This window comes from Salvia splendens, chromosome 9 (genome assembly GCF_004379255.2).
Source record: "Salvia splendens isolate huo1 chromosome 9, SspV2, whole genome shotgun sequence".
Taxonomy (NCBI): domain Eukaryota; kingdom Viridiplantae; phylum Streptophyta; class Magnoliopsida; order Lamiales; family Lamiaceae; genus Salvia; species Salvia splendens.
In genome coordinates, this window is record NC_056040.1 from 2,025,250 (window position 1) to 2,051,849 (window position 26,600).

The 26,600-nt window shown below is 34.3% G+C and overlaps 4 protein-coding genes across 6 annotated transcripts; 2 read left to right on the plus strand and 2 right to left on the minus strand.

The window, feature by feature from the left end:
• Positions 1-246: 246 nt before the first annotated feature.
• Positions 247-3,173, minus strand: LOC121747292 (probable pectinesterase 15). The gene is made up of 5 exons (XM_042141303.1): positions 2,714-3,173; positions 2,463-2,634; positions 2,175-2,381; positions 1,451-1,704; positions 247-592 (listed from the first exon to the last, which is right to left on the minus strand). Exons 1-5 carry the CDS (start codon positions 3,148-3,150, stop codon positions 397-399), a joined length of 1,266 nt encoding a protein of 421 aa, XP_041997237.1. The 5' UTR covers positions 3,151-3,173; the 3' UTR covers positions 247-396.
• Positions 3,174-5,341: 2,168 nt separating this feature from the next.
• On the minus strand, positions 5,342-9,385 carry LOC121747632 (dnaJ homolog subfamily C member 28-like). Of its 2 annotated transcripts, XM_042141706.1 has the most exons (4): positions 9,048-9,385; positions 7,221-7,551; positions 7,031-7,139; positions 5,342-6,687 (listed from the first exon to the last, which is right to left on the minus strand). In XM_042141706.1, exons 1-3 carry the CDS (start codon positions 9,263-9,265, stop codon positions 7,035-7,037), a joined length of 654 nt encoding a protein of 217 aa, XP_041997640.1. In that variant the 5' UTR covers positions 9,266-9,385; the 3' UTR covers positions 5,342-6,687; positions 7,031-7,034. The 2 variants fall into 2 exon arrangements, with proteins under 2 accessions (XP_041997640.1, XP_041997639.1); XM_042141705.1 differs by lacking the exon at positions 5,342-6,687 and having other exon boundaries at positions 6,831-7,139; positions 9,048-9,383.
• A 3,658-nt stretch (positions 9,386-13,043) lies between these two features.
• On the plus strand, positions 13,044-17,592 carry LOC121749768 (aspartic proteinase 36-like). Its single transcript, XM_042144397.1, has 10 exons — positions 13,044-13,633; positions 14,071-14,200; positions 14,299-14,549; positions 14,833-15,060; positions 15,747-15,909; positions 16,164-16,237; positions 16,358-16,454; positions 16,575-16,641; positions 17,038-17,109; positions 17,209-17,592. The coding sequence occupies exons 1-10, from the start codon at positions 13,389-13,391 to the stop codon at positions 17,382-17,384; spliced, it is 1,503 nt and encodes a 500-aa protein (XP_042000331.1). The 5' UTR covers positions 13,044-13,388; the 3' UTR covers positions 17,385-17,592.
• Positions 17,593-20,263: 2,671 nt separating this feature from the next.
• On the plus strand, positions 20,264-25,055 carry LOC121747667 (polyadenylate-binding protein 7-like). Of its 2 annotated transcripts, none has more exons than XM_042141747.1 (10): positions 20,264-20,673; positions 21,702-21,820; positions 21,934-22,127; positions 22,250-22,509; positions 22,603-22,709; positions 22,794-22,983; positions 23,654-23,943; positions 24,053-24,193; positions 24,325-24,456; positions 24,549-25,055. In XM_042141747.1, the coding sequence occupies exons 1-10, from the start codon at positions 20,481-20,483 to the stop codon at positions 24,744-24,746; spliced, it is 1,824 nt and encodes a 607-aa protein (XP_041997681.1). In that variant the 5' UTR covers positions 20,264-20,480; the 3' UTR covers positions 24,747-25,055. The 2 variants fall into 2 exon arrangements, with proteins under 2 accessions (XP_041997681.1, XP_041997682.1); XM_042141748.1 differs by lacking the exon at positions 20,264-20,673 and adding an exon at positions 21,172-21,249.
• Positions 25,056-26,600: the final 1,545 nt, after the last annotated feature.

The window sequence follows — 26,600 nt, forward strand, 5'->3', positions numbered from 1 at the left end:
CAAGTAGCTGTGTTTCAATAGTTGGCTGAATTGAGTGCACTTAAAAAAATTTCTTGTATTCATGTATATTTTACGTGACGGCCATTACTATAATAAAAATTTTACTGATTCCCTTATGATCTGAAGTTGGACCCCTCAATTAATTATAAGCTTAACAATCCAACAAATTAATAATGTAAGTAAGTAATCAACCTTTTAAGCAAAAAAAGAAGGGAAAATGGAGACTTGATACATCAAAATGGTAACTTTGTCATTTGTGTTGTATTTCATTTTTCTTGTTGCATATGCAGAATTTGGAGATACAATATGGCTACATTGTATGACTATATATGTGGTATTCATTTCATGTGCCCTTATCAAATACTACCAATACAGATAAAATCGTTATGTGTTTAATTAATTTGATGAGTGAAATTGAATATGTGGAGTTTGATCTACAGAAGGAATTTCAAGAAGCCAATCTTCTCCATTAATATATGAAGTGGCCATATATGGAGCTGCCTCAGATTGCTTCAACTGTTTCCCATATGCCACTCTATTTGTAGCGTCGGATCCGGGACCGTAGCATTCGTACTCCCCATATGACACCGTTCTGAAATAAAATAAAACACGATTAGAGGTGTCAAAATTGGCCCGACCCGAGTAATTTGGTCATAGGTGTGCAGACAATCCAAAGATGAACGATCCCATAGCTCAGTCCCAACTCCACACTTTGACAACTTTATTCACAACCTTTGTCAAAACAAAATTCACCTAGCTTCAATTAAATGGACAGCATTGGTTATCAAGTCTCACTTTATTTAGTTCAATCTAACATTAGTGTAATGGATATATGTGTGCATAGGAGAATATTTTTGGGTTAATTTAATTATTGATGTACCAGTCCTCAGCCAATTTACAATTTAGATGCAACTCTGAAAATGATGCAACACTAAAGGCTCAATTTTTTATATGTATTGAATTTTTCACTCAAATTCATATCGAGCAGTGTAAAACGACATGGTAGATTTCATTCAATAGTCACCCATGCACATAATTGATTGAACTTGCCACGTTCTCATTAGTAAAAAAATGATGTGACAAACTTACTACAAACCAAAGATATGTACACGTAAAATGGCAATTTATAACCATATAGTTTAAAGAAAAAACATAGGTAATAGGAAATTCTAGGAGATAATTTGGAAATTTTGTGGTATAATATGATTTTTCAAAGTTTTATTAGTAGTATCTAATTATCTAAATTCAAGAATATGGAATTTTATCTCGTGCTCGAGCTTTTTAACCCCTTGACTAACTCATTCATCTTACTTTGCTATTTCTATTTACTTTCATATAAATATTAAGAAATTATAATAAAAAAATTTGAGACTCGTTCAATTTTCTCTAAGTTAAGTTTAATTATAGTAACAAAAGATGCATGATATATGAAGGGATATTGAGAACATACTGATCTCTAGAAGGATCTCTCCAGTTATTCCAACCATCACCGGAAACAACATCGGACATGTAACATTTGGCGAAAACGGTGGTTGCATAACGGCCCCAAGCTCGGCCCAGCCACACTTTCCCGCCCCCGCTAATGCTGCATTTCACGAATGAGAACCCCGTTTTCTCGTCCACTGAATCCCTCGCCTGAGCCGCGATGCACCCGCTCACAATACCGCTTTCCTCCACTTTTGCCGTCGAATTTATCGTGCACTCCTGCATTTTTTATTTTTTTTTTCTCTCTATTATAAGATGTATGCTAATTGTTATAGAGTAAAGGTCCAGTGGCAAATGCAGAAAAAGGTATTGGTAGAAACTCAAACTATTTTTATAATTTCTAGAGAAGCTACAATTATTTTTAATAATTTACACAGATTTTAATAGATACAAGAAGAAAAAAAATAAATAATAGGGCTCAAATGAAGTGCTCAAGGGGCTTGAGCCACGACCAAGTTGATTTTTTCTCCCTTTTATAGTACATTTAATTTTATACTTATGCAAAAGCTCCTATCAATTATCTAACCATAAAAAAATATAATAAAATTATTTCTATCGATTTTTTTCACTAAATGGAAAAAATCCACCACACTTTAATTTTGTTCAATAATTCCAAATTAACAATTAGGTATTATGTTGACGTATGTAAAATAGTATACTATTAACAAATAAATATGACAAACATATACCTCAAAAAGTGATCTAGCATTCCCAAAAATGAAATCAATAGATCCCTGGATGAAACATTCTTTATAATAATGTCTGCCTCTAGCATCATTCAATGTGTCTTGAAATCCATAAAATCCACATCCATAAAATGCAGATTGATCGCCTGAAACGCTAATTGCCACCGCCTGCCCTCCGCTTTCTCCGGGATGCGGTGCCGGAGCTGTGTTCTTCACCGATTTTTATAGTTAAATAAAAATAATTATTAAACCGATATAAGAAATAATACGAGGTGGAGGAGGAGAAATTACCACAAAACTAATATTATACGCTACGAAATTGGAAGCCGGCACGGCAAAAGTAGAACTGTAGTTGGTTCCTCCGGTCGAATTAGCCGTGTCGTTCCATGCTACGGCCGTGTTGCGATAGCCTTTACCCTGAATTATTATATTCGTCTTGTTGGAGTTCACCACCACTTTTTCCCTGCACCCATAATAACATGTTCACATGTACTGATGAAATGAAATTTTTTAAAAATTAAAAATAAGTAAATAAAACCTACCTATAAGTGCCGGAATCGACCATGATGAGTGTCCACGAGCGGCTAAAATCCGGGGCCGCATCTATAGCTTTTTGGATGCTGCTAAAATTGGCGCATCCCTTCGTGTCAACCGTCATCACGACACTGATCTTCTTCGATGATTTGAGATCCGGACTCCAATTTAGGGTTTCGTTACACGAACTCTTTTGCCTCCGATGATGATGGTGATGATGATGACTATGGTGTTTCTTGTAGATAACATCTTCTACATTGCAAAATATGTCTTCTAACCCTAGTTTCCGGCCTACTTTACACGAAAGCTCAGCTCCAACGACACGACGAATGTTGGCTCTAATGGTGGTTGAAGGGTATTGAGAGGAATGGAAGGAAACTATGAGAGAGAGAAGCAAAATGGCTATGGATGTGAGCCAAAAGAAGGTGGTGGTTTTTGTGTTCATGGTTTAGGTTAGGACAATTTATGTTGTGGTGGTCTTGTTTAGGCAATATTTGGCATGTGGGATGATGTTGTTTTATGGTGGGGATGGGGTAGGGTAGGGTGGGGTGGGGTTATGATTTGTCGTAGGATGTAAGAAAAGCATGGGTATTTGGTGAGAGAAAATTCAATAGTGGGAAAGGAGAAGATATGGGGATTTTGGTCTATTGAATAAATCATACGCTAAGCTAAGTGTATAAAAGGTAATTATGGTCGGTGTTGCATTAAATAATTAGGGTCTAATGTATTTTGGAAGACCGAATGTAATGGAGTTTTTTGGCTCACGTCTAGCTGTGGGATTGGTCAGAGTTATCGTATCGTAAGTTTCCAGAGGCTCGAAAGACCAAATTATACAATGGAGTCTTTGGCTCTTATGTGGGGTCGGTCTTTAAGAGCGGAGCTACTGCACTGTAGGATTTGAAGTAGTTTGAATGACTGAATGTGATTGAGTTCTTTGGCTCTCGAGCTAGTTGTGGGGTCGGCCGAGCCGAGGGGGACGGCCACGACACATACATCCGTATTACAAGCACTTTTATTGGAGCTATTGACATGTATGGAATGGGTTAAACTAAATTTGGGAACTGATTCTCTTTTACAATAAACTTGGATTCAAAGTATGGCCAAAGACGCGAATTTAATTTGTTGAAACTTATATTTCATTAAAAAAAACTTGAAGAAAATTCGTGTGGCTTGAAAGGGCATAGTATACTTAAACTTTTAAGTATGCTATACTGTACGTAAGATATTTATTAATATAATAATTATTATAATTAATGTTCTATAGAAATGGTTGAATTTAAAACTGGGAATTCTCACGTGTGTTAATTCCATCTAGAAACGGATTAAGGTTTGAATTTAGTGGTATATTTCTAATTATATATGGATTGAAATATAAATTGTACTACTCTTAATTTATTTGATTAAGAATTACGTGTTACTCGTTCGCATCCAACTACTATGATTGTTTAGAAGATAACTCAAATAAAGTCCATGATTGTGAATGTTTTCCATTTTTACATAACAAACCAAGACTCGTGGATCAGTGATTTATAGTTCTATACATATTGCATCCATTTCAATTAATCATTAATTATAATTAATAAATTTATTTAAAATTTTAAAAATTATAATTAAAATTAGAGGTATAAGCTGCTAAAATTAGAAGTTTTCGTCAAATTATGATATCCCCACAAAATTAAAAAGATAGATGAAAAAGTCATGAACTCAACTTCTCAATCTTCTGCACATCCATCGTCTACTCGTCTTCTTCTTTGTGCAACCGCTCTCTCAAAAAACTACCTTCTTCCTTTCTCTAGGACATTGGATTAAGTTAAGTTATTATATCTAGAGAAAGTGAGGAATTGAAGTTTTATTTTGGGAGAGAATCAAACTAACCTAGGGCAAAACTATTTTCAAAACATTTTAAAAAATATAATCAAACAATATCGTTTAGAGCTTTTCGAAACAACGCAAGTAGTTCTTTTAAACATCCAGTATGTCCACGTACATATTCTGACAATATCATACTGCCTCCATCCCAAAAGAATATACACTCTGGGTTTGTCACAGGTTTTAATGCAAAAAATAGTAAAGTAAGAGAGAGGAAGAGAGAAAAAGTAAAGAAAGTATTGTTAATAGATAATGAGTCCCAGCTTATTAGAGATAAAAGAGCTTTCAAAATTAGAAAGTACGTATTCTTGTAGGACGGATTAAAAAGTAAAGAGTGCATATTCTTATGGGACGACGGGAGTAATAGTGTAAGATTTGATTTAGGGGGAAACCTGACTCCGTAAAAATTGAGTATAACATCAAAGTTCAAAACTTTTCTCCATTAATGAATTCTTGAGTACTATTAATTACCTAATAGTTAGTACTTAACTAAATAAAAATTAATACCCTCTTTGTCTCAATAAACTTTTCTTTTTGGATCATTCTAAGTCAATTTATTTAAATATTCATGTCCAAAATAAATGGGCCATGAATATTGGACCCGAGTAAATATTTAATTTTTTTTATAAACATGGCATGAATTTTCTCAATTATTCGCTTAATAGCTAGCTAGCAATAGCATCAATTTTTTCAATCCACAGCTTCGAAGAAGAAACCAAACCAAATACTAAACCAGAACAAATACATAATCAAAATACAAACCCAAATCCGAAGAAAAAAAAATCTTTATTTTAGGTAACACAAAGGTCAAACAATACATTTATTCAAACATTAAACCAAGAACATGAAGCCTACCATCAAAGGGTAAGGCTAGCATATACAGAATGCCAAAGGATAGAAGTTGCCCTACATATATATAGCAAGAAGCACACCATATTTTGGATCCATCCATCCATGCAGGTGGGTGCAATCAACCACCTCCGCCGCCCCAGCGCCGCCGCCGAGGCGGCCAGCGCGTACTCGGAAGCTGGCTCTTGAGTTATGGTGGCAAGAGTAAGAGGGAGTGAGGAAGAAGAATGGTTTGGAATTTAGATAGAGAACATATGTTGGTAGTCATGAGGGCAATAAAGAATGAGGTGACTTAACTTGGAGTTTGTGATCACTTTTGGTTAAAGGCAAAAAAATAGGGAACAAAAAATATAAAGTGAAAATATAGTGTGGCATTTTGTAGTATCTTCAAGGGATATGCCAATAGCATATCTCCAATTATAGATCTCAAAATTATTCATCACTCCACAACTTTGCTTTTTGGTATGAGCATGATTCCTCTATGTCAAATATGTCTCCTATTTCATAATTTTATACTACTTAACAAAATGATATTTTAAAATGAAACTTTTTAGACATGATTAATAATGAAAAGGAGTAAATTTACTATTTTTTGGTGTATATTTAGTTTTTAACAGCATATACTTGACGAAGGGAGTAAACAATACGGTTAAGATTTACACAAGAAATACCCATAGTCAAAATTGTCGGGTAATACATAAGCAGTTCAAAATATAAACAATAATAAAACGTAACAAAGCAACATATAAGTAAAAGTAAGTGTTCTATCTAAAACCATTATATAAGTAAAAGTAAGTGTTCTATCTAAAGATGTATGAGGATTAGGGATTAATTGCAGATGCAGTGTATAAAGTAATTGATAATTATCAAATAAATCATTGATGTTGTATCATCGTATTAATGTATTATTAAAAAATGTCTCACTCTAGTAATTATAAAAAGTACTTACCAAACGTTTTATTCTTCGGAAGAAATGTCCCACTCTATGCATAGTTATGTCTCATTGTTTTAGCGTTTAACCGAAAATCTCCCATGAATTCTCTCGAATCCCTCTACCTTTTAGCCTGTAACTGGATGTTATACTTCACCAAAAGCCATACTTCGTGCCCATCAACTCTTTGTTCATCTTTATTTCATTCTACGAAAGAAAGAAAAAAGTCGAACGATCTCGAGGTTGGTCGTTCTAGAAAATGAGTTGTATGATTTTCGTTTTTGAATTGGCATGATTTTCTAGTTCTGTTGGTTGTTGCTTCTGCTGATTTTTCTGCAGATGGTTAGATATTGATATCTCGATCAAGAGCTTGACATTAGCAGCCTTCGGGTAAAAAATACACGAAGACGCAGCTTACTTATCATAAACGAGCACTCACACATCTCGCTATGCAGACACCCGTACCCAGCAGAGCATAACCTCGAATACACACTATCGTTGCTTTTCGTGAATAATTTTGAATGTATTCAATCATCTAATTGTTCGAATACTCTATCATGTATCTTATCTACCCATTTCATCAAAGAAAATAACAACCCTTGTCATAATAAATTATGAAACTATGAGATCACATAAATTATGCATAAACAACCAAAATTGAAGAGAAGAGGAATACCAAATCAATTCTCAATCTGAGTTTCTTCCTTCAGTCGATCTATTTCTCTTTCCCACTTGAATCCGAACATTTGGCGGCCAAATGGAACAATAAGGTTGTAACGGAACACCTGCAAGATGTATATGCATATTAGATCGGATTAAAAATGTATTTTGTGAACAACTGGAGTTTCAGTGTAGAAGGAAAATACCTTGTTGTTTAGATCACGGAGTTGAAGCTTCAATGCTTCTGAAGCCTCGAGCCATTTGGAATCATCGAGTCCATCCTTACACGTCCACGCTCTCCCGAGCGCTATGCGCCAGCCAGCAATGCTATTTCTTATCTCTTTGTTAAGTTCAACCCATTCTGGAGCGCATCCATTTTGGTTAAGAATCCTGTATAAGGTGTCTTCAGCGGGGTCGGCATGGGGGTTAGTATCGAGGTCCAGAGGCTTTCCCTTCCCGGGCAAGTTTTCGAACTGACCCTCTTCCATGGCATGCCACACTCGTTGCTCCACCACATTTATTATATCAGTCTCTGATCTGGAAAATATAGGTCATTTAGGTTGCATTACACTTTAGTTACTAATTCAAGAGCCTAAAAAGGGTGCAAATTATGTAGAAATTCCAGTACAATTAGTGGAATAAGTGAAAAGATATACTCTGCTAACTAGAAACCATGTCTATTCTTATCTCTTGTTCGGTTGCTTTTTTCTTAAAAGCTCGGCCGTGACAATGTATCTTAGCCCGTCTCCACAATGCCAAAATTACATCGTATTATTGTATATCTCGCGAATATTCATCTCACCTCTACCCATGTGACTAATTTAATCTTAAACAATTCTCATTTTGGCTTATCCCATATTGTATCTCTCTATTATATTGTCCAATGACTAAACGTCACCTGAATTGTTTAGAACTAGACTTTCTATTCCTACTAAGTTATGGTAGATTAGGATCAGATATGGTGAATATGTGTGGAATCTTAAGCTGGATAAGGTGATTAGGATCAGATATGGTGAATATGTGTGGAATCTTAAGCTGGATAAGGTGATTACTGTTAACAATATCTAAACAATGGATCTAAACAAGGAGAACGAATATCTAGTTCAGTGTTTTTGATATAGGTTCAGTAGATATAATTCTGAATTAGAATTGAGGAGGTTGGGCCCACCAAATGTGAGTTCGCTTATTATGTTCAGTGTTTATGGAATGAGATGACATTTACCTAAATGGAGTAGCATTAATTTAATCTTAATCATGGAAAGACAGAAACGCCCTTACCTTTTTGCATAATCCACAGAGAGAGGGGGGGAAAGTGGGAAACGAAAAATGAAAGGGGTAATGGAGGAAAAGTAATTTCATTTCTGGGTGTGCTTCCCAATGCAGTTTCAAATATCACCTAAAGCATCAGATTTGATTTCAACCCAAAACCAAGTGGAATAGTGCGGGCCAATTATTAGTCTATGGCTCTCCAAAATATATATACTTGAACACTGAATGCTCATAAATGCATGGAAAGGAGCTCATAAATCCATGGAAAGGAGCTCATTTCTGCCTATTTCTAAACACTGAACAAGCCCTTATAAGAAACTTTGTTTGCAAACATCTTAGTATTTCATCTCATGTTCTATCTCCTTACTGCTTCACCTGCGCTATGCTGTCTACTGTAACGTTACATAAACAATTATAGATGTGGTATGAGATTGGTACAATGAAGAATGAAGGTAAATCACAATTCTCCATTATCACTCAGTGATTCAAAGTGCTACAATTTTCAGTCACAGATTAGCTGAAATAACATGAAAACCGAACTTAATAAACAATTTCTACAATTGACCACATGTTATGTAAACACACATAAATCGAATAAAATTGATCCAAAATTTGGATTCCAAATCACCAATCGGAAAATCTCTAGAAATTTAGACAAATTATCCAACGGTAAATCTCTAGAAATTAAGAGAGCTCAGAAATCAAGCGATCGACCGAATATTTTCCGAGAAATCAGATTTATTCGAAAGGAATAGAATGTGCACCTGACGTTGTTGCGCTGTCCGCGGAGCTCCGGCGGGAGTTTGCGATCATTGACGGCGTCAATCACGGAAGCGAGACGATCGTCCGAGACTTTCTTAGTGGATTTGGGAGAAAATTGAGGTGAAGATGAAGAAGACGCCTGTCTTCTGCCAGGTGCCGCTGATCTGGTTAAAAACGCCGGCGCCGATGAAGTTTTCCTTGCCGCGAAGCGAAGCGCCATGGATGAAGGCTCACGCACTCCAAAGACTTGGGAAGTTGGGCTTTTAAAATGGGCCCGATTTGTATGCTTTCTTCTATTTTAGTCCAGTAGATTTTTTATGCGTACGTGGCCGATTACTCGACACGGATCAATCTAATGGATTATGGTGTCACTCACTCTATTGGTTTCATGTTAGTGATAGCATGATTAAATTGGTTTCGTGTTAGTGATACATGGTTAAGTTGGAATCAAAAGTTGGACTTGAAATTAGACTCTTCAATAAACAATTGACCGTAGTTTTGTATTGAATTGTAATTTGAACAAAAGGTTCGATTTTGATTCTAATGTTTTTGAACCATGGATAAGTAGTTAATCGACACTTCGAACCATAACCTCAGTCCAATTTAAAGAAGAAATGGAATCAATGTACCAATTTCGATTCCAAATAACCATAACCGGTTGTTTTGAAATGTGAAGTGGAAAACAACTTCGGTCATACTAGGTTATATAGAAAAGAGAAAGTAAAGAACTAGTACGTACTATACCATTATTAATCTTTATGAGAAGAAAATACATTCTACATTTAGAGTTTTGAGTCTTTTGACTACTTCTTTCCCAACTTCTTCTTCCATGGCAGATCTTCCTCCTCCCTCCACCCCCACGCCCGCTGCGGCTTGCTAGATCCCACGATTCCACCCATGCCTTGTCGCTGCGCCCCTCCCAACCTCCGATGCAAATGCCTCGGCCCTATGCCCCCACGACCCCCGCAACTGAGGGGGTGGGGACACCCCGGCCCAACCTCATGCAAATGCTAATGCTCTTGATTGAAATGGATTAGGTCAAATATATGAAGGTTGAAATTGTGTATAATTAAATTTAAATTTGTATAACAAACAACCTCGAAAAATTAAGAATGGTTTGGACAGACAATTTGCAGTCGAAATTTTCGATGACTAAATTTTAGTGAGTTAATATTATGAATGACATTTTTGTGAATTGCATTATTTATTTTATTCCTTAATAGCGAATAAAATACATGGTCTAAACTCTAATATTTTCTTTTTCCAAATGTGACACCAAATTATTAAGGTCCTTCCTATAAAGGAATGATGCTAGCCAGCTATCAAAAGTGAGATTTCGTCAATTAGGTAAATTAATAAAGTTAATTTCATATCTTGAAGGACTTTCTTTCATATTTTTGGGAAGAATTGTGGGGAAACAAATCAAAGACCACCTTTTACAATCCATTTATTTCAACTTCACCACATGCTTCAATTGTTTCCTGGCCCAACATTTGACAAAAGTTGGGATCATGAGAATAAAGTTCTCAAATAAAAGCTTATGGTGGCTTGTTTATAGCATATATATTAAGAAAATAGAAAAATAACCTTGTTAGTTACTTCTATTGTATCGATACACTATATATTTTTTTAAATAAGGATAAATTGAGAAGAATGTCACCAAACCTACATATCCAAAAATCTCTTCCTATGATTTATCTGATACATATTTCTTTGGTAAATGACAACTATCCACATTATGTAAGGAAAGAGATTTATCTTTTATTCACTCAATTATTGTAGCATATATATACAGCAAATCAAATGTGTGTGTACGTAACTAGACTTTCTACCAACTGCACAGCTATATTATAAAGTTTCTAAAATACTTTTCCAAGGCCAAACCATCCTAACTCAAGAAAACAAAACAAAATATGTGACAGAAAATAAATTTTGCAATCTAGGTAAAATTTCATGCTTCATGCCACTACAAAAAATAAATATGGCAAGCTTTGGGAACTATGATATCTTTTGGATCACATTTGATTTTTCTTGATATATGCTGACACATCGAATATTCACTCACCTAATACATCTATATTAGTATTCACTTACCTTATTGATATGCTGCTTTTAACTTTTACTATTATATATTACTGCACATAGTCTTGATAATGGAAAGCATAAATTTTAATATACTCCGTATAAAATCAGTTAAGTAAAAAATAAATATAGAAATAGAGATCAGTTGTGAATATTATTATTAGAGAATGTGTCTCAATTCAACATAGAGAGAGGCACTTACAAAAGATAAAAGGTTTTTTAATAATAAAAAATGAAAAAAGTAAGTCTATTAATTGTGAACGAATATAATATATAGTATTTCGCTATATACTCATTGTTTGAACTATTATTCACTTGTGTTGTAAAACAGAATGTTTTAAAAAAATGTAAAAAGTTGAGAATTAAAAAAATCGAAAAATTAAAAATATAAAAAACTTAAATCGGAAATTGCATTGTGAATCTGAATGGCATCCAACGGAGATGAAGCGGGAACCGATGGCGCGCATATATGGGTTTTACAACACACTTAAACACATGATAATTGTTACAATCACACATATAATGAATAATTATACTCCACATGATTAAACAATGTTAAATCAATGCAAATGAACATGATTAAACAAGGTTAAATCAACCCGCATTCTTCCACAGATTTACGTTCACAGGAACATTAGTTAACTACTTTAATTACTTAATTAATTTAGATTTTGCAACATCTAAATATTGTTTAAATACGACATTAACCCTGAATTATGTTGGTCTATCATGATTAATGAGTGATAGAAATGATATAAAGTCTCCTTAATTCCTGAAAATAGTGCAACGTTCAAAGGCCTCTCCCTCTCTCTAATGATGCAACATTATCTTTCTATTCATCAAATTTGTCGTATTGAGGCTACTATTTCATGTGGAAATTTTGGATGTGATTTACCGACATTGCAAGATAGCTTTTGAAAAATGAAATTGGCTAAAAGTTGGCTATATAATACCGTCGCTAGGTCGTAAGTAATTTTCTTATTTAACAAAAACTCCTCTCTAATATTTTACCCTCTCTTTCTCTCTCATACTCCCTCTGTCCCAAGGAAGATGATCATTTCCTTAGGCGCCACGAGTTTTTATGCAGTTTTATTTTGTATGCTAATGGAAAAAGTAAAGTAAGAGATAGCGAATAAAGTAGAGATAAAGGAGTGTTCATTTTTAGTAATAGGTCATCTTGGCTGGAACAAACCAAAAAATAAAGTGGGTCATCTTTAATGGGACGGAGGGAATACTTCTTTCCATCCCTTATTTTATTCTCTTTATTTTAATTTTTAACACATCAATTTTTTTAAATCTCGTGTCTAATGTCTCTGCTACTTCGAAACAGAGGTGTATTTTATATAAATGTTGTGTCAAAAAAATTAGTGTATGAAATTTGATCGGTCCCACAATTTAAAAAATTAGACAAAATTTATTCTTAATTATCTCACATCACTATCCTTTTGGTATATTAGTTACTATGTAAAAAAAATTTTATTGTTTAGTTGAAAAACATCTAAGTAATATTATTAGTATATAAGTGACAATTTTTTTTATAGTAAGATAATTGAGAATAATACTAATATTAATATCTTTTTGATTTATTTTTAAAGTTGTATTAAACCATAATTCTAACCAAAATCATTATTTTTACATCAGAACTGTATTTAACTCCTTTCACACCGATAAATGTACTACATTTTCATTTTCTAATTTAGATTTGACTAGAATGATGAGATGTTTTCTTAACTAAAAAGCTTGTCATTAAATTAATTAACATACTCAACATTTATAAAAGAGCAGACATCAGTCCGCTTTATTTTATTCTCATTTGGTCGTTGCACCCCTAATTTAGATATACAATAGATACACCATATTAATAATATACCCATTTTACCCTTAAAGATTAAGCCACTCTTATTTACGCATTTGGAACATATCCGACTTTACTCACACAAATTCATAATCATATGAACCATCTCATAATCCCTCTCTCTCCTCTCTCTCACACACACTAACACACACCTCTGAATTCAACAACTGTGTTGAATGTTGCTACATATGATTATATCATCTTCATCTACTTGTACAGTTCTATCACTGTGATCTCGTTTTCTCGATAATAGACTGCCGTTTTGATGAGAAACTGCCTAAAATTTGATTGCGCACTCGATTCATATTCAATTATATAGAAAATAATTAATCGGGCAGCACAGTTGTTAAGCTCGAACAGTGTAGGCGTAGAATCGACAGCTCAGAGCTGTTTTGTAGCGCCGGAGATGGCTGGACGGGTTTTCTATGTGGTGGCGGCGGCGGCGGTTGCGTTGGCGGCCGCCGCCTCAGCGTCGACTGACGCCGTAGGATTTCGGAGAGTTCTGTCGCTGGAGAGAGCTTTTCCGGTGAAGGAGGACCTAGAGGTGAGTAAAGCTCGGGACCGTGCAAGGCGCGGACGCATGCTGCAGAGCTACTCCAGCGGCATCGTCGATTTCACGGTCGACGGTACCTCCGATCCCTACGCCGTCGGGTAATTACTTAGTAGCATCTCTGTGAACACTGTGTTGTTATATTGTGATGAGTTCGTTAGTAGAATTTCCGTTGCGTTTATTGTATAATTATTTATGTTTGGTGCTCTAGATAATGGCTGGTGAGTGAGTTCAGCAAATTTATGTGCTATTGTTTTGGAAATCAGCTGCTTGAATTTACTACGCTTTTCTACAGTTCATCTAATCAACGGTTTGATTTGGAATTTTGAGACCTGATTATTTAGAATTGAAACGTTGACCGTTTGGATTTTGTTTGGTGAATGATTCGGGTGTGAACGTGTAATTCAGATACCTCACGTTTTCACATTGTATTGAGTTCGCCTTTTATGATTTACTTTGTTTACTAGTTGATGAAGTAGTTGTTGTTATTAGTATTTTATCATGATTAACCGTACTGCGCTACTGCTTAATTTTGCAGACTTTATTATACGAAAGTTAGGTTGGGATCTCCACCTCAAGAGTTCAATGTGCAGATTGATACTGGAAGTGACATCTTGTGGGTTACTTGCAGTTCCTGTAATGATTGCCCCCAGAATAGTGGATTGGGAGTATGACTCCTACTCTTTATCTTGTTACTTGCTCATTCATTAGTGTTGTGGCAATTTATTTGAGTTTCAAATTGACTTTCTGTGTATTGTGCTTTCAGATTCCTCTCAACTTCTTCAATGGAGCCTCGTCCTCGACCTTTTCACCAATGTCCTGCTCGGATAGCATATGTGCTTCCATTGTTCAAACTGCATCCGCTGAATGCAATAGTGGGAGCAATCAGTGTGCTTACTCATTCAAATATGGCGATGGAAGTGGCACTTCTGGTCTATATGTGTCTGATATGCTTTATTTTGATACAGTTATGGATGCCTCTTTGATAGTCAATTCTTCTGCCCCTATTGTTTTCGGGTAAGCCGTTATATGGGTCCTATTGTTTATATTTTTATCCTGGTATTATCATGATCAGATGCTTTGTGTTCTATTCATATTGTGCCTCGACACAGCTAATATGATTTGAGTAGGAGCAATTTAAAACTGCTGCCCTTGCAAGAACAGCTCTATGTATCAGAGTAATTTTGATTTTTTGGGTTAAAATGAAGAAATATATTTGTACAACATGCATTTAGTTTCTGATATCATTTAGTTTCATCTAGCTTAACCCTATAGAATTTCAATTTTTTTGTGGAAACAGGTGTAGCACTTCACTGTTTGGAGACCTGACTGATTCAGATAGAGCAGTTGATGGAATATTTGGCTTTGGCCAGAATGGTCTTTCAGTAATATCACAACTATCATCAAGTAGGATCACTCCTAAAGTATTTTCCCATTGCTTGAAAGGGGAGGGTAGTGGTGGAGGTATACTAGTTCTTGGTGAGATAATGGATCCAAGAATCGTTTATACACCCCTTGTTCCATCGCAGTACGTCTATTTGCAATATGCCCACTTAAATATTCTTAATGTTGTTTTTTCTTGACAATTGTGAGGCTGTATGGCCCTTAAGGTGCATTTAGTAAATCCAGAAATTGACATTTCATCCATGCAATATGCGCATCTTTATTATGATAACCCTTGCAAATGAGAACTTTTTTTAATCATAATTTTACCTGATGCACGAGGCATGGGTGGATAGTAGTATAAATTAACAGTTAAATAATTGTCAAGGATTGGTTCTTTGGCTTTTTCCTTTTATCCGATTTTGATATTCCTTCTAGTTGGAATGAAATCCTTAAGAATACAGGCTATCCCCAGCAGACATTTGCAGTACAATTACATAATTTAATTGGTATAGTTCCCACTCAAATACATTCTCTTCACTACTAGGCGATGTTCTGATTTCAATAGATAATCTAAATAATTTTTGCATAATGATGCACGTTAAATTGAAATAACAGCTTTTTTTTTGTTAGTGTCTGTTATTCATGCCTCCGACCTAAATGCATTGGTATAGTTCTCATTGTTATGGATGGACCCCCTCCCCCCCGGGTTCTCTTACATAAAATAATGAGACAATGCTGCTTCTTGTTTGTTTTCACTGCATTGAGAATGAAAGACTTTGGAGACATATACCAATTTGATGTTTGATTTGTATCTTTAATTTTTTTCAGGCCTCATTATAATTTACATCTGCAGAGCATTGCTGTCAATGGACAACTGTTGCCTATTGATCAAGGATTGTTTACTACGTCAGGCAACCGAGGAACTATAATTGATTCTGGAACTACGTTGGCTTACCTTGTGGAAGGAGCTTATGATCCTCTTGTTGCTGCTGTAAGAATCCTGATCCACTTCATGCATGCCTTTCTTTCCTATCATGAACCAATTGATGCTACGACCTGCACGGAAAACAGTTAATGTCATAGGTTTTTGACATTACAAAAGGCCACATTACAGATATTAAGGTGGTCTAATTATATATTCAGACCATGAGACTGATTAATTCCAGCCTCTCTTAATGAGGTCTCATGAAGCTAAAAACTATAGAGAGTGAACTCAGAATCCTGACACTTTTTCTATGCTTGCAGATAACTGGTTCTATTTCTCCATCCGTGAGACCAATTACATCTAAAGGAAATCAATGCTATCTTCTTTCTACAGGGTTTGTGTATTCTTTATTATTTAAATATGCAGTTCAGACCATTTCAGCAGTGTAGATTAACCATAAGCTACTACACGAGCACCTTAATAAGAGTGCTGCTGGTTTCTGTTCTATAAACAGCTTAGCAGAGGTCTTCCCCGGAGTTTCTTTCAATTTTGCTGGAGGTGCATCCATGGTTTTAAGACCAATCGACTACCTTGTACATATGGGATTTGCTGTGAGTCTTCCACTTATATCCTTTTATACTGGATTATTTCCTCGGCATCCTGGCTTCAACAGTGATCATCATATAGTATCTAACCCAGCCTAAACTTTTAATTGTTACCGTTTGTTTCAGGATGGTGCTACAATGTGGTGTATGGGCTTTCTTAAAGTTCCAAATCAAGGCACAACAATTCTGGGAGGTGGTTGCCTGTCTTTAAGCTATTCATAATACAATTACTTATTCAAAATATTTTATCGTCATGTATTATCCTTGAAGCCTGTTATTATTCTCCAAGCTTCAGCAACTTCACTGTGCCATCCAATTTCAAAGACACATGACATAATTAATTTGAACAAGTCTCATAACTTTTATTGTATGTATTAATTCCCAATGCATCGAAGTTATTGGCCTAATGCTACGATACTCCAGGTCGCCTTGTGATATAGTCGTTCTTTGATGCTCAAGTGACAAACTTACCACTCGATAGAAACAGCATAGCTAGAAGTGTTTTTGCGCACTTACTTAGATTTGAACTGTACTGGCTCCGTTTTTTTGTTTATACTCTGAACCATTTGTGATGTTGTCTTATTTCCAGATCTTGTACTCAAGGACAAAATTTTCGTTTACGATTTGGTTCACCAAAGAATAGGATGGGCAGACTATGACTGTAAGTCGACTGAAATTTGTAGACCATTAAGCATCCTTACCATATCAGACATATCATGATATCTAAATGTGCTGCACAACTTCTGAATTTTTCGTTCAGGTGCATTGTCCGTTAATGTCTCCATAACTTCGGGCAAAGACGAATACGTCAGCGCCGGACAGCTGAGTGTGAGCAGCAGCTCTTCCACTGGTGAAATCTTCAAGGCTATGCATAGGTATTATTGTGTTCTGGTTCTGGTGCTGCATTTGTTGCTGTTAGGGATTCTCTCTCTGTAGATTATTTCCACTCATGCCTATTTTTTCATCCATTTCTGATTTCATCAATTTATATTTGTTGCAATTTGGCAACACTTTCATGTCATCTTCAAGATCATATGAAAAAAGTATTACAAAAAATCATAAATCATGTTAACTTGAGCACTTGGAAGGGATGATGGAAGTGAGGAAGTTCTCTAACATTTTTTATATATGATTAAATTTGAAATTTGGGAGTATAGGACTAGAGATGTTATTTCTGTACAATATAGGATGCATTGATTGTCTTTAGTAGTAATAATACAAAGAGCGGATAATATACCTCCATCTAAAAATAATAGTCATGTTAACCACAATAAGTTATCACTTTTGATTACCACTCATAGAGTAAATGGTTATTTGAGTGTAAATACAATAATTTTTAATATTTTATGGTTTGTTTCTCTATATTTTAATGTAAATACATGAATTTTGAGTTTGTTTTAATCTTTTCTCTGACAAAACAATTCCGGTCAAATTAAAACTAATGTGTAGGACACTAGACATACCATCTATGTGGAGAAAAATGGCAATTCAATGACATGTTATTAGCACGTGAACACACTAACTTTTGATATTTTCTAATTTTTTTCCATAACTTTCTTTTTCTGATTTAAATATGGTTTGAGATTGTCCAATTTTCCCTCCTATGAACAATTTCAATAAAAATAAAATTATTTTGTGAATTGTTCTAATTTTTCCATTTTCTGAATTGTAATTTTAGGTTGTTTTCATTTTTATTTACTAATATTAAGTTTTTATGATTTAATATGATTATGAAAGAATTTGCAAACAAATTTTATTACTCCCTCCGTTCCATCCCACATTACAAGTGATTGATTAATTGTTTTTTTTGGTTATTTTGCTATAAGTGGTTGGTTTTTATTTTTAGCAAATAACAACAAAATTAATTTTTCTTACATTATTATCTCTAATACTTTATTATCCACTTTTTCTTATATGGAGTATCATTTTTCTATAGTCCATTATGCCCAAAAGAAACCAAGCACTTGAGTGTGATGAATGGAGTATTATTTAATTTTCTTTATTTAAATTATGTGATTTTAATTTCTTGGAGAATTAGTATTATTTAATTTAAAAAAAAATAAAAAATACTATAAATTAATACTCATGTCTAAACTTAAAACAAAGTGTTGTGAATTAAAATATTTTAGAAAAAATCTATCGCTTAAAATAAATTAGAAAATCTCATAAGTTTGGAAAAATCTAGAAAATCTCAAAATTTTGTGTATTTAAACGATGTAGTTTTAGTACTCATTATTTTTTGCCACTATGATAATATAGACGAACACGCTAGCTTCAATTCAAAGAAAATTAATTTTGCAGAAAAATAAAAAATATTCAAAATTTATATATTTAGATTCAAAAATAAAAATATAGAGAAAAATTAAAAAATATATTAAATGTTTATATATTTATATGTAAATAACCTAAATAAAATGTATTTCTAGCAATTTTGTTAAACATATAATTGCCGTCACTATAATAAGGACACTCATAAATATTATCATTATAAAAAGAAATGATTTTATTTAAAAATTAAATGAATGCAATATGTCATTCAATTTGACTAAAAAAAATACTACTACTTACTTTCATCTCAACATAGTATTCCTTTTTAAAGTATCCCATTAAATTATTTTTTTCACTGCAAAATCAACATACTTTATGAAGTAAGTATATGTATCTCTTAATTTATTCTTTATCATACTTTTATGTATTTCAAATTATTTATTCTATCCTCTGTTCCATGGAATACTTTATTGTTTTATTTATTTATTTATTTTGTGTACTTTCAGGAGAGAGAAATTTGTACATTAATTGAACTTTTCCTCTTTAACAAATTATTGTAGGTACCATAATGAAAAACGGCAAGTATCTTTTTGTATTTCCTCATCTAAAATAAAATGAGATCCAAATAATAACATTTGAAAATTTAAATTCCAAATTGTACCAAGATTAAAAACTGCCTAGTATCTTTTGATATTTCATCCAAAATAAAATCAGTCCAAATAATAAATTTTGAATATTTAATTTTGAAATTGTACCAAAATTTTAGTTGGAGTAAAGAGAGGATCATATTGTTTCCATTCTAGACACTTTTTCTAAAAAAAGCTAGATATAGTATATGTGTAATATCAATTAAAGAATTATTATAGGTGGAATCACACCACACAATGTAATAAATGTGTCTCAATCGCTAGGATGCTGAAGAATTTTTAGTTTGAGTTATGTTCTAATTTTGTGAGAAAATTAATGTGATTTTATTTAAATCATTAGCATCCACAAATCACGATTATCCTATAATGAAGTGTATAGACACCAAATTAAATGCAATTTGAAAGACAAAAATTGCAAATACCTCTTAAAATTGTTCATTCACTTGAAAGTCGAAACATTACACATAAAAATGTAATTTACAAAAGAGTTGTTATATAGTAAAAAAAGCTAAATTTAGACAAGAGTTAAATTAGAATAATTGATAAATCAACTTCATTTTGATTGAAATTATTCATCGGGAGAAAATCAGAAAATTTTAAAAAATATATATCCAAACTTTGTGTATTTACAAGTAAATAAACATTAATATATCGTTTGTAATCCGTTCACAAAACATTAATTTTGTCATAAAAATCTTAAAATTTATGTATTTTGATTTGAAAATAAAAATTCAGGTATAAAACTAGGAAATATAAAAAATTAATATATTTACACATTTATGACAAATAACCATTAGCAAATTTATTTCTAAAAATAATATTGTCGTGATTCACCGAGAGACCATTGACCGCGCTCCTTCGGATCCGTACACGCACTGTTTACGCACAAAACTCCCCCGTCCATGCAAATACCCTAACAAGAAAAACACACACACTCTCTCTCTCTTCCTCACTCTCTCTTCTCCTATTTTCATTTTAGGAAAAACAAAATTCTCTTGCGTTATTCGCTTCCCAAATCCTCTCAGATTTCCATCGTAATTACCCGCTCAATTCCCTGCGTAACGCCTCCAATTTTTTGATCGAGAAACGGAGGAGCAGATCGATCGAAGCATCAATAATGGCGACGGAATCCGCGGTTCCGATTCCGGCGTCTCTGTACGTCGGAGACCTGCATCCCGACGTGAGCGATGCCGTTCTGCTCGAGGCTTTCAAGGAGTTCAATTCGCTGTCGTCGGTACGCGTCTGCCTTGATTCAGCCACCGGCCGCTCGCTCGGTTACGGCTACGTCAACTTCGATTCGCCTCACGACGGTACTTTTTTATTTAATTTATTGATTTCTTCATTTACCTTTTATGTGTGTGTGTAAAATGAGGGGTTGTGTGGTGTCTGGAAGCGGATCGGGGTGAATGGTGAATTTTGACTGCTTTGATTTGTGATTGAAGCTGTTTTAATGAATACTGTAATTGATGTTTGTGGTTGCGTTTGACTGGTGGTTATTTTGGTACGTTTTCATGATTATAGAGGTCAGATCGAATTGATTTCTGTACGAAACAAAGATTAATGCAGTATTTGACAATTCTGTATCGCTAATCCAATGTTTTTATGATAATTAAAGAGGACAGCACAATAAGGTACATTGCCATGTCAGTTTCAAACATGTGGATGGAGGCACAATAATTCAGTACTTTTTTTTTTGATGAATTTCGTGCATATCATCAAATTATTTCGGGATAGCTGATTCTGATACTTTCTACTCAGCTAAAAGCACCTGACTGCAAGAATTACTGTTAGTACAATATACTGTAATTATAAGTTTTACACAGCATTTTGATTTTAGCATGGATGTGAAATTTTTCCTCGAACCTGAATCAATAGGAACTGAATGGGTGTGATTCTCTCACCATTGGAGCCAAAACTCATTGAGACTAGTCTCATTGCAGTCTATATCCGTGTGTATGTTACTCCCTCTGTCCCATAGTAGATGTCCCACTTGGGAGATGACACGAGATTTTAGAAAATTTTATTTTGTGTGTTAAGTGGTGAGAGAAAATATAATTTTATAATTGATGTGAGAGAGTACTTTTTCCAAAAGAAGAAATGTGACATCTTTTGTGACATCTATTATGGGACGGAGAGAGTACAATTTAATAATTTGTATGACAAGCATCAAAGGCATACTTTAAACTGCTATGGTTTTGTCGTTAAATGTGGAACTCTGATTCTTGGTCAGCATATTCCTTAATATTTGTTGTGCCATCGACGCATGATTCTGTTATTACTAATTTGTTACACTTACTTGCTCCTTGCACTCTTCTTTACCTCCTGCTTGTTTCTGTAGCTCTTCAGGCTATTGAATTGAAAAATCATCTCACGCTGAATGGAAAAGCGATTAGGGTTATGTGGTCACACCGTGACTCGGATGAACGAAAAAGTGGAGTTGGAAATGTCTTTGTCAAGGTAGGTCTGGTTTTCTATTTGATTTAACATTATTGGTTCATGAGATATCCTTAACGCTGGTTCATGATCCAGTTTGATGAATATAATAGTTTATATATGTGTTTTCATTGTAGAATTTGAGCGACTCAATAGATAGCGTTAAGCTTCAAGAAATGTTTCGGAAGTTTGGTGATATTATATCTTGTAAAGTAGTCACTTCGGATGATGGGAAGAGCAGAGGATATGGCTTTGTCCAGTTTGAGTCTGAAGCCTCTGCAAAAGCGGCCATTGAGAAGCTCAACGGCGCAGATGATGGAGGAAAACAGATGTATGTCACATTCTCGCTTCTCCCTTTTTTCTCCTCATGCATTTTTGCTTGAGTTTTAGGCGAGAGACATTTCATCTTCTCCCTTTTTATAACACTTTTCACTAAAAAGGCTTTTTCCATAGGTACGTTAGTAAATTTATCAAAAAAAGTGACCGAGCTGTTGCTTCTCACGAGGTGAAGTACACAAACCTGTATGTGAAGAATCTAGATACAGGTATATCTGAGGAAGTGTTCAAGGAAAAGTTCTCTCAATATGGAAAAATTGTGAGCTTAGTCATCTCAAAAGATGAGAATGGTGCATCAAGAGGTTTTGGGTTTGTTAATTTCGATAAAGCAGAAGATGCCAAATCTGCAGTAGAAGCTTTGAATGGATCACAACTTGGTATGGTTATGAAGTCTTATCAAATTTTATACTAATATTATGCCAAGTAACATTTCTATTGAAACTTTCTCATAAAATCCACTCATTCAACAGCCTCAAAGGTCTTATATGTCGCCCGAGCACAAAAAAAATCAGAACGCCAGGAAATGTTACGCCTAGAGTTTGAGGAGAAAAGGAAGGAACAGATCTTGAAATACCAGGTTCGAAAGGAGTTGTTTTCTTGGTAAAATGGTTACTTATTAAATTTTTTATGATTATATTTTCCTGTACTCTATTGATTGCAGGCATCAAATGTGTATGTGAAGAATATTGATGATGAAATCTCTGATGATGAGCTAAGACTGCATTTTAGTCAATGTGGCACGATTACCTCTGCAACAATAATGAGAGATGATAAAGGAATAAGCAAAGGGTTTGGATTTGTCTGCTTCTCAACACCGGAGGAGGCAAATAAAGCTGTATATACATTCCATGGTGAGCTTTTACCTTCTAATATATAACAACACAACATTTGAATTTCTTTTAAAGGTAATGGGTTCATGAGTGATGAGGCACAACCATACTTGCACTTGTTATCTCTTGTTCTTTGCTTGAAGTAATTTCTGATCTGGATTTTGAGTCATTGACAAAATTTGTCAGAAGCATTCTAAAATACACAATGATTGGCCGGTCATGGAATGAGAAGTCTGCTTTCCTTGTTGTGTGGAGGATGGTTTGAACGGCTTGCGTGGCTGCATATCTATCCAGTTTATCGTCTCACGTTCAATTCCATTCATGGAAATGATGTGAATGAATTAAACATGGTCTTTAGTGTTAATTTTGTTTACAATGCCTCAAACTATGCATAAATGTAATTTTCCTACATGAATTAGCATATGTTGGATAGCACTTGCTGCACTTTGATTCCACTTTATCACCATCACCAGATTTCTTATTCAACAGTATTAGTTTATACTTAAGTATTTAGCTTCATTACAGATTCCTTTCTTGTTTCTTTAATTACAACTTTAAAGACCGCACCAAGGTGCTCCACCATGAACCCATTGGCCTCAGGCATTAACCACTCAACCACTAGGCCATACACACACATAGATTCCCATTTCATTATTGCAATAGCACACTTATATTGTGACATGTGTTACAGGATTGATTTTGCGAAGGAAGCCATTATATGCGGCAATTGCTCAGAGAAAAGAGGAAAGACAAGTTCAGTTGCAGGTTATACATGCTCAACGTCTGGCAGGATTATCAGGACCACCGTCACCTGTTATGCAGGGTGGATACTCTCATTTTTATTATCCCCCCGGAGTTGTTCCACAGATACCTGCACAGCCTAGTCTGTTATATCAGCAGCCAGGAATCAGGCCAGGATGGAGGGCTAATGGCATTCCAAATCCTTCTAGACCCGTTTTTCATCCATCACCCATCCCCTTGGTCAGTTTATTAGGCTTCAGTTTCAGCACTAATTTCTAGTAATTAACTTTTTTATAATTATAACTCAGCTTATCATTGTCTTTCTTTGTTTCTTTCTTCATATTTACAGCCCCCGAACAGTTCTAGGCAAAGACAAAGAGGAAGGATGAACGGGAATATTCTACCACATCCTGCTGGTCTGGCATATCCATCACATTTGCAACGGCCAATACATCCCTTGGCTTCATCTAAAGATTCCAACAATCAGCAGGTACGTGTATTTAGTAGCTGGATTAAGCAAGCATGCGAAACACTACATTTCAGTATTATGCCGATTTAATTCATCTAGCACCACATTAAAATTACATGCATCCCTAATCTTGGACGGTGTTCCTGGTTCAGCCGATATTGATGTCTTCTGGGGTTGGTGGCAATGGATCCGAAATGTTAAGCAGCCTGCTCGCTGCAGCTCCTCCAGAGCAACAGAAACATATTCTCGGGGAGCGCCTTTATCCTCTAGTTGCTCATCACCAGGTCATTAAATTTAATCTTTCCCAATATAAAATCCACGACTAGTTTGACCTTCACATAAGTGACGATTTTTTTACATGATGTCGGAAATGCAGCCTGAACTAGCAGCAAAGATAACAGGCATGCTTCTGGAGATGGACAACAGCGAACTACTGGTGCTGTTGGATTCACCGGAGTCACTATCCTCCAAGGTCGAAGAGGCAGTTCAGGTCCTCAAACTATCAAATGCCAAAGTGTCCAATTCAAACGCCCCACGCTCAAACTACCTCTCTGCTCGAGTTGCTGTCAAATGAATGACACAGAGTTTCTCTACAACTTGTCGACGTTGAGTTTGGTAACTGGTTATTTTCCATTTCACAGCCTTCCCAATCTTCATTATAACTCATTTACATGCTTTTACTTCCATCTACTATATTCAGCTAGATTTTCAAAAAAAAAAAAAAAACAGTTTTGGCCTATTATTCATGGTTGACTAGTGGCTGCTCTGAAAGTCAAAACGTAGAAGACTTATTTAGCTGCTATTAGTAGACATTATTTAGTGTGTAGAATTCCATCTATTTCCAACATTATACAATTGATGCTATAAACTCAGGCTTTTGAAATGTTTTTGCGCCGCCATGCGTAATTTATATTCGTCGTTGACCTCCTAATTTTATTGATACAACTTGGATCCGATTTGGGGGAATAATTTGAGATAAAAACATGTCTAGCTTCCTTAAAAGTGATTATTTTCATGAGAAAATGATGGTTGTTATGATTAATGATCATTGTTTTAACTAATAAATCGCTGTGTTTTAACTAATTGTTGCAAAAGTAAGTCACCATGTTTCATTGTATTGTAGTTGAGTGTTTGTTTCTATTGTACCATTATAGTTAAGTTATTTTCGTTTATGTCAAGAACCAAAATATTTATTCTTTGTTACTTTATTATCTTTCATACTCTACTATTTCTTCAATCATCTACTATTTTATTTTATTTTTTTTATCATCTTTTCACTATTATTTTCCCATTTACTTTATTAAGTACTAGTCTACTTTCTTAAATCTTATGCCCAAAATAAATGATTCAATTAGTGGGAGTTTTTCAAGAAATTTGTCGTCTTTCAGAACTAAATAAATAAAATAGGATTGATTTGGGTTGAGGGTTTGGGTTTGATCGTTACACACATGCAATTGAGATATCGTAGGAGACATAAATTAATGTAAAGTTGGAATCATACTCCCGCTTATAGAATACTTCACATTTCATTCTAATAAAATAGTAACTTCACTTTCATTTTGGTTTATTTTATATTTAGAAAACTTTTTTTTATCATGCATTACATTAATAATGTGTGTATTACTTTCCACTTAATATAATTTAATTACACTTTTATTTTCCCTCGTTTATTGATTTCGCATTAAAATTCCTGTCATCTCTAAAATCTACTCCATATTTTAAGGGATGAAGAGTCGATAAAAGATTAAAAGTCAACACATGTACATTATCAGAAAGTTGGAAAAAACATACTCCTACCTAATTTATGAACTTTATGAAATATTGATTGACCATAATACTTAGTCTCCACATGATGAAACCCTCAATACATCAACATCAGAACGATGACCGGAGCTATCTATATTTATAGAAATGTGTAGGCCAATAGATATTCAAAACTTTCATGGGATAGATATTCCAGTCATTTATTGAGTTAAATGTGCAAAAAAATTTCAAAAAACGTTATATTCACGTTTGTATTTCCTCCTTCTAATATCAATAATTTTGACAATACGCGACATGGAAATTTATACTATGAAATTGATAAAATATGAAAATATAAAAAGAAAAAATTATTAAAATATTATCAGTAAAACATTAATGAAATATAAATTCCACGTCTATAGTTCCTCCTTCTAGAACCGTCAATCATTTTGACAATGGGTGGGTGACATAAATATTAATATTGAGAGTAAGAAAGATTTAACAGGAAGTTACTGAAGTATTGTCAGTAGAATATGAGATTAAAGATATAAAAAGAAGTTATTGAAGTATTATCTGTAGAATATGAGATTATTTTGTTTTGGAGGAAAATTTACTAAAGACTAAAATCCCTTTTTGGTCCTTAACATTTGGCGATTTTTTGATTTTGGTCCATAACATTATCTTT